The sequence below is a fragment of the Saimiri boliviensis genome, chromosome 7 (assembly GCF_048565385.1).
Source record: "Saimiri boliviensis isolate mSaiBol1 chromosome 7, mSaiBol1.pri, whole genome shotgun sequence".
Classification (NCBI taxonomy): Eukaryota; Metazoa; Chordata; class Mammalia; order Primates; family Cebidae; genus Saimiri; species Saimiri boliviensis.
Genome location: NC_133455.1, coordinates 44199573 through 44225145, shown reverse-complemented (window position 1 = coordinate 44225145; position 25573 = coordinate 44199573). Strand labels below are relative to the sequence as shown.

The 25573-nt window shown below is 36.5% G+C and overlaps 1 protein-coding gene across 5 annotated transcripts in view; it reads right to left on the bottom strand.

Moving 5' to 3' along the window:
* The window catches only part of KITLG (KIT ligand), an 84528-nt gene that overhangs the window by 40719 nt on the left and 18236 nt on the right, over positions 1 to 25573 (bottom strand). For 4 of the 5 annotated variants that reach the window (XM_003927863.2, XM_074402447.1, XM_003927864.2 and 1 more), the window contains exon 2: positions 10075 to 10188. The exons of the other annotated variant lie outside the window; for it this stretch is intronic. In XM_003927863.2, coding sequence (XP_003927912.1) covers positions 10075 to 10188 — 114 coding nt within the window. The remainder of the gene's footprint in view (positions 1 to 10074; positions 10189 to 25573) is intronic. 5 annotated transcript variants of the gene reach the window in all.

Sequence of the window (25573 nt, the reverse complement as noted above, 5' to 3'; positions counted from 1 at the left end):
TTCAAAATAGAGAGTGACAATACAAATCTTTTGGTCTCCAAATTCAGTTATGGCTGGCTAGGTATAACCTACTGAGTTTTGTAAACATGATCTGAATTTCAGCTTCCATCTGTGATTTTGGAATTTCCATCCAGGACTATTTTCCTACTTGTTCCTCCATAGAATTAATCATAAAGTATATGCTTTTTATGTCAATGGTTCTCAAAGTGTGGACCTCAAAGTGATGTGACAGCAATAGGGAACCTGTTAGAAATAAAAATTCTCAGGGCATACCAGACCTCCTGAATCTTCTTAGTCCTCCAGGTTATTCTGATGTGCACCCAAATCTGAGAACTACTATTATATGTTGAACCTAAAAAATGATCAGTGAAACTTCAGAAGAACAATGCTACTTATGAGATACAAATGCTTTACAACAAATAATTTAGAAAGATTCAGTTTGTGATGTAACCTAATTCTCTTAATTTGAGAAGTCTCACATATTTGCCTAGGTTGTTTTCAAGGCTATAAACAACATCTGACTGACATCAGTCATTCTAGCATAAGTGAATAAGCAATATATTTGGGATGAAGGAATCTGGGACAAATCTAAACTCTGTATGTTGGTTGCTCACCTTTATAAAATGAAAATCAAGATACCTATGTCAAATGGTCACTTAGAATTAAGAGAGTTGAATATGCCAAACACTCAATCCATGTTCTTTACTGAGAGCTATATTGGCAACTGACTTTGGAGGCATATAATTCTGATAAATTACAGAGTTCTAGGTTCTCTTCCTTCCTACACACTGCACTAACTTTGCTGCCCCCACCCTTCTCTTATATCATCATTAAAATACCCAGATGAGTAATTTAGCCAACAATTGACTTAGCCCATCGGGTATTAAGATAACATACATAAAAAAGTGGTTTTGCACCATTGCATCTTCAAGGGTCTATCTTTCTTTGTAGACTTATTTTTTCCTTCATTTTGTCTCTACAAACTTTATTTTCCTTACAAAAAGCTAAGATCACATGCATGTTTGCTGGACTAGGTCATCTTGTACAAGTTTACCATAACATCATATGTATGATTCTTCTTGGTCTTGTCAATAGCTTCTAGAATCTGAGAACAATTTATTGATAAATGAATTTAGGCCTGGGCATAAGTAGTCAGATGGGCGCTAAGGTAGTAACTGATCCCATGGTGCTTACTACTATCCTACTTCCAGTAACACACCCACACTCATTTTAGCTCTGAAATGAGGCACGTGGTATGGTTCCTCTCCCCTGGGTTTACATAATCAGATCCCTCTGACATATTATCTCTATTTAACAGGTGAAGAAACTGAGGCTCAAAGAGGTCAAGTACCTTGACTAAGGTCACACAGCCATCACATGTTAAATCTGAGCTAGAACCCAGGTCCCTCAAGAGCAGAGCCTCCTTTGTCTCTTATTTTCATACTCTAAACTCTCTGGGCACTTGTTCTCAGTACTCCCACTTGTGAATCTTCACCATCAACCCTCTTAATGCCATCCTAAATAAAATGTTAGAATCATTGCTGCTTTGTTGTTGTTTGTTTCTTTTTTGAGACAGGGTCTCACTCTGTCACCCAGACCGGAATGTAGTAGTGCGGTCTTGGCTCACTGCAACCTCCACCTCCTGGACTTGAGGAATCTTCCCATGTATCAGCCTCTGGGACTACAGGCATGCACATGGCTAATTTTTGTATTTTTAGCAGAGACAGGGTTTCGGCACGTTGGCCAGGCTGGTCTCAAATTCCTGGCCTCAAGTGATCTGCCTGCCTTGGCCTCCCAAAATGCTGGGATTACAGGCGTGAGCCACTGCATCCATTCCATTGCTGCTTATTCATTGAAAACACATCTGAGTTGCCAGACATGATGGCATTTTTTTCATTTATTTTAGGAGTTAACTCCCTTACTATTTACACTTAACTTTCTTCCTCTCAAAATTTTCACCAGGCTTCCATAATTTCTCGTCTCTTCTTAATCTTCATTCTCATTTTTGAAAAGCAAAAGGGTCTAGTCATTTTATGTAAACCCTAGTGACAAAGACACAGCAGACCTTTTGCAGGTGTGAAATCAACAACTAAGCAGCAATATTCTATCTCATTTCGAATAAACCAGGTAAGTTAAAGGCATTTCAGATAGAAAAATACAGCAAGAAGTGGCAGGTATTCTGAACACAAGCTGCTTGACAATACAGCCCTTTCTTAAGCATAATTTACATTATTTTAAAAATACAAGAATTAGGTTAGTATTTAGAAAGTGTGGGATCTGAGTATATGTCTAAAAAGTAAAGAAAGTGTAAAGAGCATGCTGACCAATTCCATTTCATGAATAATTTATATACAACTGTTGGTTCAAAGAATCCTTATAGAAGTTCCCTGAAAAAAAAAACACTGAAATCTGCACTCTACCGCTGGCAGTGAGGCAGTGAATAATAATAAAGTAATCTTTTCATTAAGCTGATTTACTGATATTTAATTTCTGGTGAGACTGAAAAATAATACTGTTGTTGAAACGTGCTTTATAATTTACAACAAGTTTTCATATACAGTCTCTACCACAAGCCCATGAAAGATCTTATTAAGCTTATTTTACAAATGAGGTCATGGAAACTCTGAGAGGTTAACTGATATCCCCAAGGTCACAGGCATTAGAAGTAAATGGTACAGGTAGGATGCAAACCCTGGCTTTACGTGCTGGGGCTCAGCACACCTACCCACAGTGCAGTCTCCCTGTTATTACTTTCTTGGTTTCCATTGGTTTCTTTCTAATTACATTGGGAAGCGAACTTAGAAAGTCAAGTTGTAGATATTTGTGGTCACTTAATAAATTATTGTATTAATATTACTTTCTAAGTATTATACAGGTTGAGCACCTCTAATCCAAAATCTAAAATAAAGCTGCACACATACAAACCATGTGATCTTTGACAAAGTCAACAAACATAAGCAATGGGGAAGGACTTTCTTTTCAATAAATGGTGCTGGGATAACTGGCTAGCTATATGCTAACGAATGGAACTAGACTTCTACTATTCACCATATACAAAAATTAACTTAAAATTAATTAAAGATTTAAACATAAGGCCGTAAACTGTAAAAGTCCTAGAAGAAAACTTAGCAAACACCATTCTGGACATTGGCCTTAGGGAAGAATTTATGACTAAGTCCTCAAAAGCAATTCTGACAGAAATGAAAACTGACAGTTGGGACCTAATTAAACTAAAGAGCTTCTACCCACCAAAATAAACTATTAAAAGAGAAAACTGACAACCTACAGAATGGGGGAAAATATTCATTAGCTATGCATCCAACAAAGATCCAGAACCTATAAGGAACTTAATTCAACAAGCAAAAAATAACCCTATTAAAAAGTACACAAAAGACATAGACATTTCTCAAAAGAAGATATGTCAGGGCTCAAGAAACATATGAAAAATTGCTCAGCATCACTAATCAACAGAGAAATGCAAATCAAAACCACAATAAGACATCATCTCACACTGGTTAGAATGGCTATCATTAAAAAGTCAAACAACAGCATATGCTGGTGAGGCTGCAGAGAAAAAGGAATGCATATACACAGTTCAGCCACTGTGGAAAGTTCTAAGAACTCAAAACTACCATGCAACCCAGCAATCCCATTACTGGGTATATATCCAAAAGAATCTTTCTCCCAAATAGACCCATGCATTTGTATGTTCATCACAGTACTATTCACAATGGAAAGACATGGAATCAACCTACATTCCTATCATATGTGTAACATGGGAATCATGTAGAATTTAGCTAATGGATTTATAAGGATTAAATAACTCATATAAAATTCTAAGTGCTTAGTGAGCCATTGTATGTGAATGAGTATGAATTTCTATTAATACTAAATGCAAGGGAGTGAGGTATTCTAGATAGGGTAAGGGTCCTTTGCAAAGGAAAAGAAATAGGAAAGCTCATGGTATGTTAAGGGAAACCAGGTAAGAGGTAAGAAATATTCCAGGAAAACTGCATTTGAGAGGGACCCTCCAAATGTTGAGCTAAGGAGGTCCAATGGGAGGTGGTGAGGTACAGGAGGAACAGCTCTACCACCACAACTCTACAGCGAGTCACTTCTGCATAGACACATAGCATCACCTCTGTGGAACTTCTATTCCTTGTCTGTAAAATAAAGAGGGCAAAATAGATAATTTCTAAAAATTCAGTCTTGTTTGACTTACTTATATAAGTGGTGATGCAACACGGAACATGTTTCAGCAGAGAAGGGACACGATAGTAAATTTAGCATGATTAGTATGGTAAGACAGTTTGAAGCAAAGAGAAAGCAGAGACAGGCAAAGGATTAGAAGACTACTAGGAATGTGCTGAATATACATTAAATATTTATATGTAAACTGGAAACTAGTAAAGCAGGAACCAGGTCTAGAGTCCAGAATGGTATTCCCTGTTCGTAGGGCTAAATGAATAAGTAACCAAAGCTACACATTTTAAAAACAAATTTATTCTACAGAAAGAAATTCAGAGGAAAAAAAAATTAATTGAAGGAAAATTTTACTAAAGGCCAGATCATTCTAATGAGCTTTGTTTTGGAGTGCAAGGATGTCAATACTATGCCAGATTGTAAAATTAACTGCAAAAACAAGTTACTAGATGATGAGCTAACTTTGCTAGATGTGCTCCATTTACTGTCTTACTTGGATGTCCTAAGGACTGACCATGTCCAGTGACAATGGAAAAACAACCACAGGAGAACAGCATTCGGAAATGCTGGAGACTTGGCCCAGAAAAAGTCTTTGCAAGCCAAACTGGCACTGGCTGCATACCACACCTTGCAGGTATTTGGACTCAGAAGAAAAGTAACTCAAAGTCAGAACACTTAACTTCCTCACTGATCTAAAAACCTTTGGATCCCGCAATTCAAGTGTCAATGAGGTCCGTAAATCTCATGAGATCAGTGGTCACTTGGACATCTTTGCAAGACCCTAACTTGTCTCGGCTGTCTCTCCCAAGTCCAAGGCAGGAATCAAAATTCAGTAGTGATCTATGACTCCCTTGTCACTTTTATAAAATGCTGTGCATATGTCAAATTTTCTAGGGAAAGAGTCCATGACTTTCATATCTAGCAAAGTTTAATACTCATGGCTGTAAGGGAAAAAAAGCTCTACACTTCTATCTAAATGTCATAGTTCACTCATGTACAGTAGCTTACTATAATGTTAGTTGTTCAGCCTTCAGAAATAACACCCCCGCAAAAAAAGCTTTTTACTTTTTTCTCCTAAAAAATTATCTCCCACTAATTTTGACTAAATCTAACCAACCAAGTGTATTACCTATAGTTTTCAAATGTATCTGGATTTTTTTAAATGGTAACTCAATTAGTGATTTTAAAAAATTGGCAGGGCACAGTGGTTCATGTCTGTAATCCTACTGCTTTAAGAAGCCAAGGTGAGAGGGTCACTTGAAGCCAGGAGTTTGAGACCAACCTTGGCAACAAAGTGAGAGCCCATCTCAAGGAAAAAAAAAAAAATTAAAAATTAGTCTGGTGTGGTAGCAACTACTTGGGAATCTCAACTACTAGAAAGGCTGAGGCAGGAAGATCACTTGAGCCCGGGAGTTTGAGGCTGCAGTGAACCATGATTACACCACTGTACCCCAGACTAGGTGATAGGCACCCTGTCTCAAAAAAAAAAAAAAAATTAAGATGACAACATCAGGATTCTTTTCAAGGTCATCTTTCATTAGTAAAGAATATCTAAACAAAGATAACCATTTTTTTCCTTTCAAATAGAAAAGATTAAAAATGACAATATTTAGAGACTGTATTTCATAGACATACTTTATGACAATCATTCCAATTAAGTAGTACTAACTGAGCTTCTACAATATGATAGCTTCTTAATCACAATAAGATAAGGTTACTACTATTCGGGAAATAAAATTCAGTAGGTTATAATTATAATTCATACTCAGCTATCTCCCAAGGGAAGATGATCAGGTTACTAAATATCACTAGATCTCAGCTTCCTAACCAGTATATTGGGGCTAAAAATAGGAAACTAATAAGGTATGAAAACTAAGTAGACAATCCATACAAAGTGTTTCTGTAGGGGGTCTAGGTACTCATAACTATTGCTTTAAAAATCTAAGGAGCAGTCTGTGCACAGTGGCTTACACCTGTAATCCTAGAACTTTAGGAGGCAGAGGTGGGAGGGTCGCTTGAAGCCAGGAGTTTGAGACCAGACTGTGCAACATAATGAGACCCACATCTCTACAAAAGAAAAAAAAATTAGAATTCAAAGATCAGAAGACATATTATCCAAGTAGTTTATTCTATAAAGGAAGAACAATGCTTTCCTAACAGTAAGATTGATACACTTGATAAACAATATAACAATCTAGAGAGTTTTAATAAATATAATTTCTAATGTTCCTTTTTTTAAAAATACAGAAAGTTCTAAATTTAGTTTTAAATAGAGAAAGAATTTTCTATTGACCACAGGAGCAGAAATTGAAATGCTAAATATTGCAACGTAATAAAATAAAATTTAAAAACTACTTCTTTTTCAAACTATTATTTTTCAAAGGTCAAACAAAATTATGGGAAACCTTCACTTTTAAATAAATGATATACATGAGTCATTTGAAGAAAAGCTTAGAATTCATCCAGAAACGGGGATATTCAGAGACTCCAGTTCTTCACTTTAATGCAGTGGTAATTCCACTTGAGGAACATACTATTTGAAGAGGAAAAACAATCAGAATTAATCAAAACTGTCTATTTAAAATGTGAAAATTTGTTATGTGAGGATTTTTTTTATCTCTCATTATGTTAATCTCCATGAATCATGTATAAATATAGCCAATTTGAAATAAATGCCTACCACAAGACCAGGGAAACAATAGATTCCTTTGTTCCAATCCTATCTTACTAATTTGTAGACTGACCTTGAAAAGACAGAGTAATTTCACCTTTACAGGATGGGGATGAGACCTTAAAAAACATTTTGAGGAAGACAAATCATTACCCAACAAAAAGTTAAAGATGAAAACTTTGTTCTCTTTATCAACAAAATCATATTGCGTTAAATTGCCTCAAATGAAGAAACAACATCATCACAAAGAGAAGAGCATGGAGAAGACACAGAGAAAACTAATTTGAACTCTTTCAATATTTGGATTACCTTCTTATATGAACACTTACAACTACTAAAAGCTGCAACTTAACTGTCCCATAGATATAAATTATAAAAGCTTGATTCATCCTCTTTCCAGATTACTTGACCCTTTCTTTAGGTAAGTCTGAGTTTGCCATTTAAAACAAGTCTTGCAACATTTTTTAGAAGCAAAGCAAAATGTTCTGTAAATAGATCAACTATTATGCTTAGTAAACATGCCAGAAGCATTTCGAATGAAAACCATGGGGACTGTAGGGGTAGTACAACGTGTTCAAGAAGATATTTTTTTTTAAAAATTGACACTAAAGTCATAAATCATGTGCTTCTGTGACATGAGACTCACCTCAAGCAAATAAACATAAAATGTGTGGGCACAGTGTAAGTTGCCACGTAATGCAAAGACGGAACTGGTAGCGGTTGCAAAGGAATGATTTCCATTGAAGGAGTAACTGTGAGCACAGGCAAAAACGTACTGTCAAGCCACTTTCTTTTCCCTAACATAAAATGTAGCAAAGTTACTTCTGCAAAGCAAATTCCTCTCATCCTATATAACCTCCTTTAGTACACTCATTATTGAGTAATTCCAAGAGGTGCAACCTGAAAAAATATCATTATGGAATGATATTTCCATATGTCTCTGATGTAGTAGTTCTTACCCTCTTTGGGGTCACAGATTTCTTGGAGAAGTGATGTAAGCTACACACTCTCCTCAGAAATGAACATAAGGCATATGAAGGCAGCACAATTCTGAGCTTCATGTGTAAGCATTTGAAGTTTATCAGTCCTAGATTAAGAACTATTGATCACGTCCATGTTCCTTATTTGAAAAATCAGGAAATTGAATGCCAGGCAGACTCAGTGATTTGTCCAAGGCCACACCCAAGCAATAGTGGAACTGGTATTAAAACAACCCAGTATTCCTGACTTCCATCAAGATGCTCTGCCCCACCATTCTTTAGAGAAAGGCTGTGATTATCTACATCCATAAATCTCAACAGTCACTCATGTTGCTGTTAGAATAAATGAAATGAATAAGTTAGGATAGAAACACTCCACTTTTTTTCAGACATTAAAAGACACACAATAAGCAATTTTCTACATAAATAACTTTTATGTAGGTGCTAACTGGAAATATTAGGGTTCTTACACCCCATCTCCACAAGTTGAGATTCAGTATTTCTGCAGTGATGCCCTTAGAGTTGAACTTTAAATAAGTCCCTAAGAGACTGTGATCTGCTGGTTCTAAAGTAGTGACCTACTTTAAACAAATTTTGAAGATTTGTATTAGTCTGGCATTCTTATAAATCTGTACAACACAAGTGATAACTAGTCATAATAGGAATTGAGATTTAAAAAGAGTCAAGACATTTTGGTTTCTAAACTTTGACAAAAGAGACCATCTAGAGCAATGGCTCTTAAACCTCCTTTCAGAAATTTGTTTAAAATATAAGTATTTGGACCCTTTCCTCAGACTTATCAAAGCAGTTTCTCAGTGTATGCCAAGGTACCTCTCATTTTAATCAGCATAACGTGATAGTGATGCTCACTGAAGTAGGGCACATCATTTCTTCTTCACTCATCCAGCAAAAATTTAATGAACACCTTCCACTAATATGTACAAAATTTAGATTTTAAACACATACTGTCCTTTTAGTATTGTTTCTTGTATCACAAGCTAACAAGTGACTCAAGGAAAAAACCATGATCTGTTTTTAAACAGTATGATTTTAAAAATACTCCCCTCTCACCCCCATCCCTATACACATATCTATCAGGGTATACAGCAGGCAACTGTTGCTTGACTTTGCTCACAGTTCCCTCAAGTAAGATGCATCCTCTGCTACTACATGGAAGAATGCTTTTAAACATGAACTCTGAGTCCTAAGGAATTTGTATAAATTGTGTCTGTGTGTTTCTAATTCTGTACTCAGGCTAAGCTAGCAAGACTTCAACCATGGCCTTAAACTTCTGTTTTGAAGTTCTATTATAAACCCCAAATAAAACATATACACCAGGAAATATATATCAAGAGGAAGGAAGATAGAGCCCCTTCTAATCCTTATCCTTTTATCTCAACAAATAAACTTTTCATTCTTTTCGCCATATCACAACCCTCATTTCTTACCTATTCTCAAATCACTTCGATTCTCTAGTCAGTATTTAAATAACCAGGAAATTTAAAATTGCTTCTCAAACTTTGTTTATCCTGAAATCACACATGGTTCAAACAAGCATGTAAGATCTCCTCTAGATCATGAGGGCTGGGAATGATGCATTCCAGATGTGTTATGCCCTCTGTGTCTTGATCTTGAAAGAAAGCATCTGGAGAAGCATAGCATGGAGCTGGCAGTGACTTAGGGACAGCAATGCCAATGGCTTTTGCTGAGGGAAGAGTTCAATGTGACAAACCAGGGAGATGAGTCCCTTCAGCATGTGGGCAATGAATCACCTCTGTTTGTTCCCCGAAGGAGCAAACACCCATTGACATGTGACAGGGTCTTCATGCTGACAGAAAGGGGGAATAACCATTTCAGATCTCCTTTCGTTAGGCTTTTTCGAGAAGAGTAGGAAGGCATGTGAAGGGGAAATAGAACACACTGGGGAATCCACTGGAGAGATTATGGGGAACAAGCTGGGAAAAGCCCATCAGCACACAGTGAACTCTCCAAGGTCCTTCACTGCCTATGAAGGAGAGGGAGACCAGCAAAGAAGTCACTGCAGTGGTGTGCATGGCCTTAAATATCTCCCTACCTGTTTTCTATAAACCCTTTAGAGTAACCCAGTGATTCCTTTCTTCACCTTAGGAAAATAGTACTTTGGGGCAAGAAAAATCTAAATCTTTGATCAACAAGCACAGGAAAAACAGCCACATTCACTGTAAAGCATTCCTTACTTACCAATTTAGTGACGTCTTTTACATTATTAGTCACACGATTCCTGCAGACCCCTTCAGTTTTGACGAAAGGATTAAATAGGAACAGTTGAAGATAAATGCAAGTGACAATCCAAGTCTAAATGAAAACAGAAAAATTGCTTGGTGATCATCAGTTAAAATCTGTAACCATTAAAACTTTTAACATCTAATGCCTTGTTGCACAAAAGGCCAATCTTAATATATGTATTAATATATGTCTTTAATATGTATATTAAAGTTACTGGCTAAAATGAAATGAAATGCTATGCATTCAAGCTATGCTCATCAAAGTTTTAAAAAGCTTTTGGTAAAATCTGTTTTGAATTATTCCCTCAATGACAATATTGTGAACCTTTGTCAAAAACTTTCTACAACCAGTTTCCCATGGCAATTAGGAATAAACTTGTAGCAGCATGTTAAAGACTGAGCACTTAGGGTGTCTTCTAAAACTAGAGAATGCATAAAATTTATACCTCATGGCACCAAAGGAAACCTTCTATTTCTGCTTTAAATGTAGACTGCTTGGCAATTAGCAGCATAATCCCTGAGCACTGCTTTAATCTAATAATCTACAATATAGTACATTAAGTTAAAGTGAGAGAGATGCGTATTTTTAGATCTAAGACAGAATGTCACTTAATTTGTGAGACATCAAACGAATTAATATTTTGAAACACAGCTTTTTAGCCACTTAAGGAAAATAGTTCCTTAGCCAATAGGAAGGCGGTCTGAACCCTAGTAGAAAGTAATCTGTCTTCTCTCTCTCTCAGACACACATAACCTACACATCAGCTTGAAAATAACATTTTCTATCATGTATTATAGTTGTTTTTATGCATGACTTATTTTTCCTTATTACACTGTATTTAAAATTTCAAGAACTTGTACATCTGATTTATTTTTGTAGTATCTTCATAACACATAACACAGTGCCTTGCACATAAAAAACCCTTAATAAATATTTGCTGGGTGAATCAGTGGTCAAGGTAAAAATATATTCCGATGTTCAAATTCAATAACCATTTGTTGAATATATATTATGAGACAGCAATGGTGCCAGTCACTAAGGTAACACAGATGATGAAGATGCCCTTGAAACTCAGAGGCAGGTAAATAAATAACACCCACATCTTGTGATAAACACTTTGGGAACAGAGAGAAGGAAGGAATTCATCAATTAACCTTAAGGGGGAGAACCAGTTGCAGGAAGACAGTGCCAAGAAAAGCCAGAGAGGAAATGTGACTCTGGCCAGATTTAGGAGAACAAGGAGGATTTGTAAGGTCTGAAAAGATGAGTGTTCCAGGAAAAATAAACCGTATGACAAACCATGTAGATATGAAGATATCTTAAAATATGTGAGAATTCTTTTATGAGCTACCATTCTTCTGTAAAATCTTTAAATTACACAAGAGTCCAGATGCACATGGCTAGAAATCTTCCATATTTACATAGCTAGCCATATTTAAAAGGAACTGGATTATTATTTTCAATTAATAGCTGCATACTGACTAGATATAACAGTATAACAAATGATTATCACTCTGAAATTTCTAAAACTACAACGCTAATTATGTGGATATAGTGGTTTGTATTCAAAATTAAAACCCTTTTATTCCCTTACCACCATGGTCTATTTTAGCAGTAATCCTACATAATTCTATTTAAGGCTACTTTGAGCACTGTGACATCACATGCTTCATAGTATCACCTTTCTTAGACCACAGTGAAGACTAAGTTGTATAAATCATTTCTGTTTGAGGAGTCCTCTCTTTGGACAGACAACCCCTACATGTAGAATCTCCCCTAACAACACAGTCTTCTTTCACATGTGTAAATACAATTTATTAAATGTAGCTTTCTTTTATATTGTCATTGCTAAGACATAACCTCCCTTGAAATGTATTTCTCTAAGGCTCTCTTTTCTGATGTGATTTGGGAACTTTCTCTAAGGATCTCTGTAATGGACCAATCTTACGAAGGACCATAATCATATTCTTGGCTCAAAGAAATGTAACAGCAGAAATTCTGTTACTGGTCTTCACGATGCCTTAAGCCTGACATTGAATAAATACTAAAGAAACATTTGTTCACTCATTCATCTAACAAGTATTTATTGAGCATGTGGTGTATACCAGGCATTGTTCTAGGTACTAGGCCTACATAGTGAACAAAAAGACAAAAAAAATTCCTGCACTTATAAGGCTTAATCAACAAACATAAGTAACCAGGTTATACAGTATGTCAAAGGGTGTTGAAAGCTATGGAAAAAAAGATCAGAGCAAGGTAAAGGGGATTAGGATCATAATGTCTAGTCTGCCTTACTGGCAGCAGTGATCTTGGGTTCAGATTGACAGTCATAGTCATGAGTCATAGGAGGCTTTGCCCAGTGCTAAGCGTACTATTGAGCTTTAAACAATATTAAGTAATGAAAGAATACATATAGCACCTGCAGAACAGGCTCCCAGGTAGGCAGGACCATTCCTTCTACTTATGCCTTGTTAGTTGAGCATTTTTTTAGGGATGTGGCATGAACTTCTACTCATCTTCTAGAACAGCACCCCCACCAGTACCGGTCTCAAAAATAAAGTATTAATACATATCAGTGCATAATATGTGCTTGTAATAAAGCACACATCAGTGCCTGCTACTTAGTAACTTCAGCTGGATTCTCTTAGAGGAAGTATAGATGTACACCTAAAAGTTTCTTGAGTTCTTATTGCAAGAAGGCTTATAGTTAGGGTGAAGTCTCCAGGTATCTGAGTCTAGAGAAGAGCCACAAAACTAACCGTACTCTTTTCTTTTCAAAGATTGCAGTATGTGCGGAAACAACTTGAAATTTTTAACAGGGTAATAGTGATAAATGTCTCATTGAGAACACAAAATTTCACCAAAGATTGAACAGAGCTAAGGCAGTGATCCACACAGACATCTGTGGGAAGAGTACTGCATACAGAGAGGAGAGCTGGTGCCAAGGTTCTAAGGTGTATTTAAGCATCTGTTAGTTAAGACATAGCAAGAGCAAATTAGGGAGCAGTAGAGGATGATGATGTCAGTGAGACAATAGAGAGGCCAGATTATGTAGGGCATTTGACTTTTACTGTGAATAAAATAGGATTAATTGAAAGATTTTGAGCATAGGAGGGATATGAACATACTTCAGAATAAAAATAAATAAATTCATTAATTAAATAAGATTAGTCTAATTGCTGTAATAAAAATAGACTTTAGAGTGACAACAGGTAGAAAATGAAACAGACAAGTTGGAAGGTTGTTGCTGTAATCCAGTCAAGAAAGGGTTATAGTAATACACTGACTGAAAATGGTTAGATTCTGAAGGCTGTATCAGGAGAATTTCCTGAAAGAATATGATTTGAGAGAAAGCATCGAAGGCGACTATGAGGACTTTGGTCTGAACAACTAATTGGAAAGATGATGTTGCCATCAACTGATATGGGGAAGGCGGTGGGTAGAGAAGGTTTGGGGGCATATCAAGAATTAGGTTTTGAGTATGTTAAGTTTAAGATGTTTTTGAGATATTCCAGTGATGATGTGAGGTCAAGATACTTAAATCTAGACTTAGGAGGGAAGTTTGGGCTGCAGATATAAATATGATAGCCTTCCATATATAAGTAGGAAGTTAAGCAAAAGAGTGGATGAGATCACCAAGGGAGTGAGTAAAAGTATAAAAATGAACAAAGGACTGAGCATGCTATAGTGCTGTAACCTTAAGGGATCTGGCAGAAGAGTTTGAACCCACAAAAGAGTCCAAGAGAGCAAAGCAAAAAGATCATGGAAGGAAGTGAGGTTTTTTTAAAAGTACTTAAAGGAAAATAGTGTCAAACTATGTCAAATGCTGGTTATAGGTCTAGTAAGACAAGGACTGAGAACTGACCTGAAGGTTGGCAACATGAAGGTCATTGGTGATATTAACAAGAGCAGTTTTATTAAAGTGGTATGGGAAAAAGCCAGTCTAGGGTGAGTTTAAGAAAGCAAGAGATGAGACTAACCAGAAACAGTTAGTATAAATAGCTCTTTTGAGCAGTTTTCCTTCAAAGGAGAGCAACTGGATAAACAAACACATAAATAAATAAAACCCAGATGGGGTAGTAGCTAGCAAGAAACTGGGGGTGAAGAAAGGCTTATTTGTAAGAAGGTTAAAGTACCAGAATGTGTATATGCCTGTGAGGATGATCCAGTAAGAGGAAGCAATTGGCAATATAGGTCGGAAGAGAGGGAACTGCTTGGACAACAGCACTGAGCAGGAAAGAAGGGGTGAGACTTAGTTCTCAAGTAGAAACTGTGGCTTTATATAGGAGTACAGATAGTTGAATGCAATCAGGCAGGGTGCTGGAATGAGAATGCAGATACTGGTGGTGTCTTGAGAACAATTCCATGAATAAAGCTAAAAGTTATTGAACATTTACTATATACCAAACATCTTGTCTAATAACAAAAAAAATTAACTTTCATATATCCTAATTTTAAAGATGAAGGAGTTAAGGTACAGAGAGCTTTGGTGACTTCTGAGTGGTGAAATCAGTAAGCCCAGGTCTGTCCAATTCTAACTCCTGTCCTTTTAGCTACCCTACATTGTCCCAGAACTCCCAAAAATCTGTTAGATCATTTGTGAAAACTGTGATGCAATGGCAGATCTCTAAAACTTTAATAATTTTGCAAATATCAAGCATATGGAGACAAGTCTGTTCCATCTCGCATGCCACAGCTGAATATTCTACATTATTCAAATCATCATAATTTTTAATATATGTCCTTTGATAGTTTCTTAAAATATGTCAACACAGACTGCTATAATAATTGAAAAATGATTTCATCAGGGCAACATAATTTTTTTGCATCAGTTAAATTCAAATATCTTACAAAGATATGATTTTTCTCATTTTATAAAAATCTATGGGTCAAGGCTAAAATTAAATCTCTATGTTAGCTTATTAACATTCAAATATCTCTGTAAAACCTCTATTTCTTTATTTTAAAGCTATTATAAATAAATTCATGTTGTAATTTAATTTTGCATATACTTTGCTACCATTAAAAATACCCACCTTTTATAAAATTAAAGAATTCATTCTGGCATAGATAACTATTAGGACAGAGGGGTAATCAAGTTAGAAATATTGAGAATTTTGCAAAGCATAATGACACCTCCTTCATCAGTATACTCAGAAGAGAGGTAAAATGCAGAGCTTACTTCTTTATATAAAAAGAAATTTTTCAGTATTAATTATTCTACACAGAAGTCTTTCTAATATTGTTCACACACTTTGATTACTTACACAGTGAATTGAAATATTAAATGTTGCTTTTCCTTGATGGTTCAGGTTTATCAAATACAAGGAAGACTTGCAAAGCATCTCAGTTATGTAGTATAACTTCCCTTCTCCAAGTGGTTCCAAATTACTATACTTGCTTGTGTAACTTTTTAAAATTTATTTTCGGTTTCATTAGTTTGTTCCTTAGTTTTTCTGTTTTCCCCAGATTGTCAGGTCATTACTTGCAACATATTTTTACTGCTAACATGCCTATTTCTAGTCTCCTGTACTCTTGATGATGAGCACAACACATGTCCCATATGGGAGCTTACAGCAGGAAATAAAATGGCCCCAAAGATGTCCATGTCCTAATTCTTGAAACTTGTGACTGTATCACCGCATATAGCAAAATGGACTTTCCAGACATGATTAGATTAAGAACTAGAGATAAAGAGACTATTGTAGACTCTCTGGGTCCAGTCTAATCCCCATGGTCCTTAAAAATGGAGACTATTTTCCAGCTCTGGTCAGAGAGAGGTGCAATGATGGAAGAAGGGTCAGGGAAATGTAACATGACAAACAGTCAACACATCCTTGCTGGCATTGAAAATAGAGGGAAGGGACCAAGAGTCTAGGAATGTAGGCAGCTTCTATATGTTGGAAAAGAGAAAGAAATAGGTTCTTCCCTAGAACCTTTGGAAAGCAATGCAGTCCAACTAATACTTTGATTTGAGTGAGCCATATTTTGAACATTTGATCTTCAAAATTATAATATAATAACTTTGTATTCTATTAAGTCACTAATTTTTTGTTTTTGAGATGGAGTCTCTCTGTGTTGCCCAGCCTGGAGTGCAGTGGTGTGACTGCAGCTTACTGCAACCTTGGCCTCCCAGGTTCAAGCGATTCTCCTGCCCCAGCCTCCTGAGTAGCCAGGATTACATGCACCTGCCACCACTGCCAGTTTTTATTATTTGTTTGTTTTTGTTTTTGTATTTTTGATAGAGACGGGGTTTCACCAAGTTGGCCAGGCTGGTGGTCTTGAATTCCTGACCTCAGGTAATCCACCTGCTTCAGCATCCCAAAGTGCTGGGATTACAGGCGTGAGCCAGTGCACCTGGCCAGTCACTAAATTCTTGGTGATTCGTTACAGCAGCCGTAGAAAAATAAAACACAGCTCAATTGGAATACTTTTGGAATGAATAAATGAACGAATTATGTAGTGTAGTGATGGCCAAGCTATTCCAGATGAGGAAAGTGAACTGCCGCTGCCAGAATTCTGGGTCCCCACCCTTTATTTTAAGTGGAGCAGCCCAACCTTTTTCTGTCTTATTTGTTCATGCCTCTGAGTAAGATTCTGTTTAAACAAAGGTTTCCAAGGGCAAGAAGAAAAAAAAATTTAAAAACACATGCTTTTGGAAACCATGGGCAGAACATGGATCCAGAAAATCTCTTAGTCCTTTACCATGTGACTTCAAACAAGTCAGCTAGTCCCACTCATCCATTTATCAGCCTATAAAATGAGAGTAGAAATAATTTTTGCCTTACCCACCTCTTGAGCTAGTAGTGAGAATCAAATGAGAAACGATTCAAATTCTGGGTGCTGTGCAATTATTTGTTGTGTGGTTTGTGGGCTTTGCATTGGCTAGGAAACCAGGGAGACAAGTGCTTCAAAAATGTTTGAGTAAAACACTCTGAGAAAAGACTTTATAGAGTAATCTTCATGAACAAAGAGTGTGACCTTTAGCACATGGATATTTTGACACTGACTTTGAGCTCACACACCTTTTTCAATTTATTTCTTAGTTCTCAATTTTGTTTAGAGTAGCTTCAGTTAATAGACAATTGACTTCCAATTAAATGAGGTGTTCCAACATACCAAGAATATACTTATCTTTGTCTTCTCTTCCACTTCCTCCAACTTCTGGAAACTCCAAAGGTACAGGGTGCCTAAAAGTGTGGGCATGTGCACATCCGCTCACACACACCCTAATGGAGATATACTCCTGAAGCAAAATGTCCCCGGGTTTGTGACTTCTGCTCTAAAATGTATCTTTTCAGTTTGGGTAATCATCTGGTTGTTTTTTCTGTAGCATTCTCTGCAGCTGCATATGAGATTTTTCTTTGGATACTTTGTTTTATCATTGTACAACTTTTCTCTCTAGGTCAAGCTCATTGTGCAATAACTCTCATTTAGGGATAACCTTTCATTGCACAGACACATATTGTGGTTGGTAGCTCTCAATTTTTTTTTTTAACATGCATCGAAAGTGTCTCCCATGTACTCCCCACAACACACAAAATTTCAATAACCCTTTCATTGCTAAATGTTGCCTTCAAATTATTTAGATGATTAGAAAAAAAAAGAAAAAAAAAAACTAATGAGAAATCTGTGTGCACTGTTACAACCAACACATGCTGTAGAAACAGTTCTGGTAGATGGAAGTAAGACTGACTAAAATGTATACTAACATCAGTGACAGATGTGGCAGGTCCTTTTCTAGGAGCAGGTTTTAACAGTAGCAGATAGTACTAGAAACGTACTTTAAAGAAAGGCGTTGGGAGGAATCTACAAGAAGATGAGACTGAAGACCTCAGAGGCAAAGGTCTTGCTTAATTTTCATTTTTATTGAGAACCAACCTCAGCAGACTCCAGTGGCCTATTCAATTCACCCAGTAACCAATCCCTCCCGAACACAGAGCTTTCCTTACAGTAAAAGACCACATGCCAGGAAAGGGAGCTACAAAACCCCACTGAAACAGACGATAGACTTAATCTGACATGTGTTGCAACATGTAAGTCACACTGCAGATTCTTTTCCTTCAGTAGACATTAAAATGCATGCAGCCTAAGAACATCAGGAGAACATATGCTGTTCAAGAAACCAGAAGATACCAATCTTCTAAACTTGGAAAAACAAAAAAATAAAATACAAAAAAACAAAAAACCTCTTTTTTCTCTATGAATATGAGAAGCGATTTTAAAATATGCATTGCCAGGGTCCACATTATAGACTTCACAAAGTCGAAAAGATAGTCAAGTGTTTGTGTAGCTCATTTTCTTTATGCACAGACCTACGAAATGGTATTACAGCTACCCTGAACAAAACAGCAGCTGCTGCCAAAAACAACATTCATCTTCTCTTTAATCTCACATGCCAGCTATTGAAGCAGGCAGTTCCCTTGTAGCCCAAATGTATTTTGGAAGAGAGCCAATTGGCTCAACTACCCAAAGACAGGAAAGCAAGTTACCAAGATACAGGTATGGTAATTAGTACTGAGTTCAGGTCTTCTTAAAAACAATCTATGTAAACCAACAACAGGATCCTCATTTGGTGAATAACCGTTCAGTTCGATATGACTTCTTTTTTCAGATATTTTTAATTGCTTAAAAGTTTACTATTAAGCATTATAAGGAAAACACCTAATCACCTTACACAGACTAAAATTCTTCTATAAGCACTGTTCAGTAATCTCAAAGGGACAAATGAAACAGTTAGTAGGTTTGTTAGTTTTTGAAACTTAACAGCTATCAATAAAGCAGATGTTATCAGCGTAACTAATTGCAACGCAGACCAACTTGGAGTCCAAATTGGTGGGTGCTAAAATCTTGTAAAGATACTCTTCTAACCTTTCTTCCATAAATCTTTTTATGAAGAAGTAAAATATGTTTTAAAATATGACTGATCACTAAAATATATAATGAATATGCTCTTATAACAAAAAACTGAACATCCTAGAAAGAAATTGATTAATATAAAAAGGCAGACAATGTAATGTAATAAGGAAATGTAATAGGGGAATTTAAAGATTTCAGGCTATTTGATGTATGGGAAAAATTGGGGGAAAATCACCCTTTAATAATCAGTCTTATCCTATGTGTAAATGTTACTTAAAGGGGAAATAACTAAAAACATATTGACTCCTAAGAGCTTTCATAGGACAAGCATTTTGCAGATGTTATTTCCTATAATGCTCCCATCAACCAGTTAGATGTTATTACCTTATTCTGCAGGTGAGCAAAACACAAGTCAGAGAGATTAGGTAACTTCCTTAGGGCCACTTAGCTATTAAATTCCTGGATTGGGTATAAACCAAGACCTACACTATCTATCTGGAAAGAAAAATACTGGGTCAGTTAGATAATAGAACTGACTTCATTTATATTTAATGAACTACTAAATATTACTTTTAAAGGCCATGTTGCAGAAGGCATATAAGTCTATTTAACTCAATCACTTTCTAATTGAAACTACGTGTCAAGTTATTACTAGGTTGAATAAACAAGTTACGCAGGTAAATCAAGTTAGCTATAGCTTTAGGCAAAATTTTCATAGCTAGAGGGAGGGGAGAAACCCCAAAAATAAAGCAATAAGTTGTTTTTTCTTACAGAAACAAAATTGGATGCTTTCAGACTTCTAGTAATATTATCCCAGGAGCCACTAATTCATTTAACAAACAGGTATGGAGTATCTAATAAGTACATAAGCAAAGGACAGAAAGACTATGGTCATTGGCCTCAGGAAGCTCAGGCTACTAGAGAACACAGCATAGTGGTGAGAGTCAGAGAGAAAAGGCCCAGCCCCTCCCTCAACTGCCCCTGCCCCAAGTACAGATAAACGTGACTTGGGGAGGGGGACATTTGAGGGAGAGGCTCAGAGAAAGTTTCTGGGAAGAGAAGCTTCTCCAAAGGTGATCAGGTGGCAGCCAACTCAAAGACAGTGAGGGAGAAGACCCCTGACAGAGGAAGTAGCAGGTGCCACAGAAGTGTGGAAACATGGCATGTTCGTAGAATTCTGTAGTTTTTTTCCTCCCTTGGAAAATTAGTTTCAAAGAACAAGAAAAAAAAAAAAAATGCAAGGCTAGAAAGATAAGTAGAGGCCTTCTTAATTTTGTTAATTGATTTGGATTTTATTTTAAAAGCACTGGGGAAGACTCGGAATGATTTTAAGCAGGGGAGTGTGAAGATCTGATTTATTGTTAAAAGGTTTATCAGGCATCAGAATGAAGAATGGACTAGGGGAGGGAGGGCAACAAGCCTGGGGACATGAGGCCATTAGGAGGTCACTGAAGTCATCCAAAGTCGAGATCATGAGGGCCTCAACTAGGGCAGTGGCAGTGAGAATGAAGAGAAATGAACACATTCAACAGGATATGGAAGTAGAATGGAAGATCTTAGTGACTGATGAAAAGAGGGTGGGGTCAAAAGGGGAAAGGGCACAAATGACTTTCAGGTTCCAGTTTGGATGACTGGGTAAAAAGTGATGCTATTTGCTAATCCAGATATGTAGGAAGAGAAGTGGCAGCAGGAGTCAGGGAGTTATCATCAAAATCCTTAGCGAATACTATCATACAAGGAGGACATTCTATAGTGAACCATCTGTGTAGGAGATGAGAGAATGACAAGCCAAATACATGAGAAGGAAATCAGTAGATTGTGGACTGCTGCAGCCAAAGGGCGGGGAGGGAACCAAAGGGAGAGTACAATGAATAAAACAGGCACTAAAAGATGTCAATATGATGTTACTAAAGAGTACTTAATGGAGCTGACTTTGACGAGGACAGTTGCCATGGAGGTGATGAAACTAAAAGTCAACCGCAGTGGATGAACTATAGGAGTGAATGAGTATGAGGAAATTTCAAGGGTATTTTACTACAGGTTGCCAAAAAAGAAGAGAGTGAGTGATAGCTGAAAGGACTAGAAAGTTCACTTTGGTCTTGGTAGAAGGGAACAGACAGCTCTGAAAAAGTGGGGCTAAAATAATAAACTAAGGACTTCTCTTTTTTAAATGGCCTAGGAATAGGGAACAACTCACCTGAGGTTAACAAAGCCAGGTGAGCTCAGAAGTTTTGACCCTGTGTAAAAATCCCTGATAAAGACTGGTACTTCAGGCAAGAATACAGGGCCTGAGTGTTCAGGTTTTTACTGTTACTGATTTTAATAAAGATGTACATCATAGAATAAGCATTTGTGACAGCAGTATAGACTATTTAATTAGTAACAATGGATTAAAAAGTAGATAATTAGCTATTCATAAATAAAGCTCTTTAGCAGAGGAGAAAAAAAAAATCCCTACACAGTATAATCCACTCCATTTTAAGGAGATGTGAGCTAATGACTAATTCTAATGTCTATGAGGATAATGATGTGTAACAGACTGAACTAGACTAGAAAACTGAAGGGTACCAATTTAATTCTGAACTTTCATGTCTGGAAAGCTAAAAACTCCATTTCTCAGATGCTCTTTAAGTTAGCTAGATTTATGTATCTACTGCCCATGATTTACAATAAGTGTATATTTTCAAAGAAATAAGACAAACACCCACCCCTCAACACTGGCCAAAGTATAGAAACATAATTTTAAAAATTCATGGGAGTTCTGAAATTCACATTTTCAGCACTCCATGGACACTGGCACTGTTCACTCTTATGCCAACTGGCTGCTCTTAAAATTGAACTACCCTGATATATAAGAATCTGAGGGTTGTAGCTCTCCAAAAACAGCTACAGAAACCTAAATCATAATTTGTACTCTTTCAAATACGTGACTTGCCTCTGAAAGTGAGATCTCATGTAAATCAAAAATTATGTAATTATTTAAAATCTCTAAAATATTTTGAACTCCTGACAATTTAGTGATGTGAAATAAGCGTAGGCTTCAGTTGCCATCTAATCCCAAGTGCTCAATCTGAGACTGAATGCCTGAATTTCCTAGAACCTTTTGTGGTTTTTCCCCTATGGATGTAATTAATGTGCTCTGATATATTTCCAGATCTGCTACTGAAAGTCTGACAAGTTTAGTCTCACAGGACCTTTTAATAATAATAATAATAATAATAATAATAATTATTATTATTATTATTATAAAAATCTGAGGAAGCAACTCAGAAAATTTCCAACAGTTTTCTTTTTTTCTCCCCAACCTGGATTTTTTACTACATTAGAATAAACTAAACCTTTTTACTCTACTTTAACTGCTTCCAAATGTCATCAAAATGAGTAGAGCTAGAGGCATGAACTCAAAGAACGTTCACAGTTTTGATTGTTTTTTCCATCACATCAGATGACAAGCTTGATTGGCAAAGGTCACAAATGAGCTTTTCCAATTATGCAATGTGTGCTGGACATACCAACTGCCCTTTTAGTGGAATGGAATACATTGTTGAAATATTCGTTTTTTCACTGAAGGTGTTCCAACTGAAACCAAGGGAGTCAACTGTGCTATGTTTAGATAGAAATGTAATCATCTGGGGTGTTTACTTAAAATGCAGATTCCTAAATGTCAGAGGAAATCCAAATTTCTGCGGGTGCATCTCAGGAAAGCACATTTTTTAATAAGCCTCTATGTGATTATTATGTACTTTATAAAGTCTGAGACATAATATTTTAGATATTTCATGAGTGCTATATTGTTAAGGAAAACAAAACAAAAATGTCCTAAAAGGTATACAAGGCTATATTTGATTGAACGGCTACATACTAGATGCTCTTGATTTAGAGTAACTTGAGGGAGTGAGGGATAAAAGACTACAAATTGAGTGTAGTCTATACTGTTTGGGTGACAGTTGCCCCAAAATCTCACAAATCACCACTAAAGAACTTACTCATGTAACCAAATACCCTCTATTTCCCAGTAACCTATGGAAAAAAAAGATAAGAAAAATTAAGTGTATTGACTGCGGAGAATATTGTTGATTGGCTCTTTCAACTGCCATTCCAACATTCTGATAGCATATCCCTCTTAACAATCACGGCTGGAAAGCTATTTCTCAGACGCCCTTTAAGTTAGCTAGGGCTCTAGTTGGGACTTCAGTTCTGCCAATTAGGCATGGTTGCAAGAACTGATATGGGGAGAAAATACTTGAGGAAATAGGCTGGCTGCTGGGCATGCATTTTGTTAGCTTAGTTGGTACTTCAGGCAGCAAGACCCTGCAGTCAGCAGCAGTAACAGCTTTCTGTGCTGGCTGCAACAAATTTACAGACTACAGTGGACTTAAGTTCTGAGTGCTAGGAGTGTTCTGGAAGCTCAGCTTGCCGTCTACTCCTCCCGCCCTTCCAAAGGTTCTGCAGGCCATCAAATGCACTTTGATGTATATTCCAGGTTTTACCTAGGTAGAGTGGATTATATTGTCCACAGTTAAATCCTAAGCAAAACAAGGTGAAAAAGCCAAGTAATTAAGCATTTATTTTTCCTAAGGATGGTCAAAACTTTTCTTAGAAATTTCTCACTAGTATTTCACAATTCAAGTTTTAAAATAAGGATTGTTTTAAATTTTTTAAAAGGCCAATTTTTGATGGGCAATGCGTGAGCATTTAATACAATTCTACCACCTGAAACAGCAAAGCATTTACATTTGGCATGCCTGGAACAAGTTCCTCTGGTAACAATAAACTTCAGTTGCAGATTCATTGACATGCCTGAGACATGTTTCTCTGGTAACAGTACTCTACAACTGCAGGTTCAATGATATGCCCAGGACTTGTTCTTCTAATAACAATATATGTCAACTGCTTATAAAGGTGTGATGTTTAAAAGCAGAAGAACATTATCAAAGTAAGACATGAATTCAAATCCTGGTTCTGTCACTTAGGTGTTACAATCCAGAGCAAATTACGTAACCTATCTGAGACTAGATGATTTAGCAGTTTTGAAAAGATTACATAAGACAATGTTATGTAAAGCACTCACAAGCCGATTAGAAGATGTAGGAGATCATTACATGACTATTAATGCTCGAATTATTATTTTGCTAATTACAGCTAATAATTAGTTAATTATAGCTAGTTTAGTTAGTACAGTTAAACCATGGTTAATGCTATAGTTACAGTTTTACCTTTATTAATCCCTTAAATATTGAGTTCTAAAAGCTGTACTAACAGTAAATGACTATACATTCATTCACAGTACAATCTGTTTTTTAAAAATGTATTTTATTTTTAATTGCACATAATAACAGTAGACAATCTCATGGGTGCTCTATCCCACCATGGATTAAAGATCAGCACAGGAAAGTGAAATTATGAGGTTGTGATACTGCCCCCGAGCTTGGATTTGGATCTGCCCTTCCAAGCAGGAAGGCTCTTTTCTACCTAGTATAAAAGTGAGGCAAAAATTGTTTGGGCAATTTGGGCAATAGATGAATGTTACCTAAATAGAGAATTTCAAAAGTCAATGTTAGCTTCACTAATATATCCAAAACAGCTTTAGAAAACAGTGTCTTTACTCTTGCATAGAGAAATGGTATAGAGTAAGGGGCTGAAAAACATCAACCTTAGAATCAGACTGCCCATATTTTAATGTCTATTTTGGCACAATCCTTGTGGTCTTTGTAAAGTTATTTAATTATTCGGGGCCTCAGTTTCCTCATGTGTAAATGGGCAAAAAAATAGAACTGACTTTATAGGCTTGCTGAGGATTAAATATAGTTATGTAAGTAAAGCATTTAGTATAGTACCTATCAAATAACATATCCTTATAAATATTTGCTATGGGTGTTATCTTGCTGTCGAGAACAAGCATCCCTAGTAACAGCATGCCCAAACTTGAAGAATAATGATTTAAACCAAAAATCTGGGCACCATCCTTAATTTTTCCCAGTCCCCTATTTCCACATCTGGTCTGTCACATCCTATCCTATTTTTATTTTCTACCAACAAAACAAATCTCAAAACTCATTTCTCTCCATTTCATCTGGTACAACTTTAGCTTGTGCTAAGATCTTAGCACACTCTTACTGGAAGATTATAGGGATCCTCTAAATAGCCTTCTTTGCTTTCAGACTTGTTACTCACAGTAGTATGTTCTTCTGGGAATATATAAAACATGATCACTACCTGCTTAAAATCTCCCAATGCCTTCCCATTACATTTACAATAAGACTTGAACTCCTAATCAAGGCCTTACAGAGCTCTTTGGAACACAGACTTGTCCAACTCCACGTTTATGTCTTAGTAAGCCCTATCTTCCCACCATGCTCTAGACACACTGGCCTCCTTCATCTTCCTGAAATACCTGGAAGGTAATTCCTACCTCAAGCCCTTTGTACTTGTCTGCTGCAAGCTTTCTCCTTTTTGGACTTTGCCAATGGCAAGTTCCTCTCACCATTCGGGACTCAGTTTAGGTATCACCTTCTCAGAGAAGCCTTCCCAGGTAACTTGTCTTAAGGAGCTCCTCATATCACATCACATCACAGTTTTATTTTCCTTTAGGCAC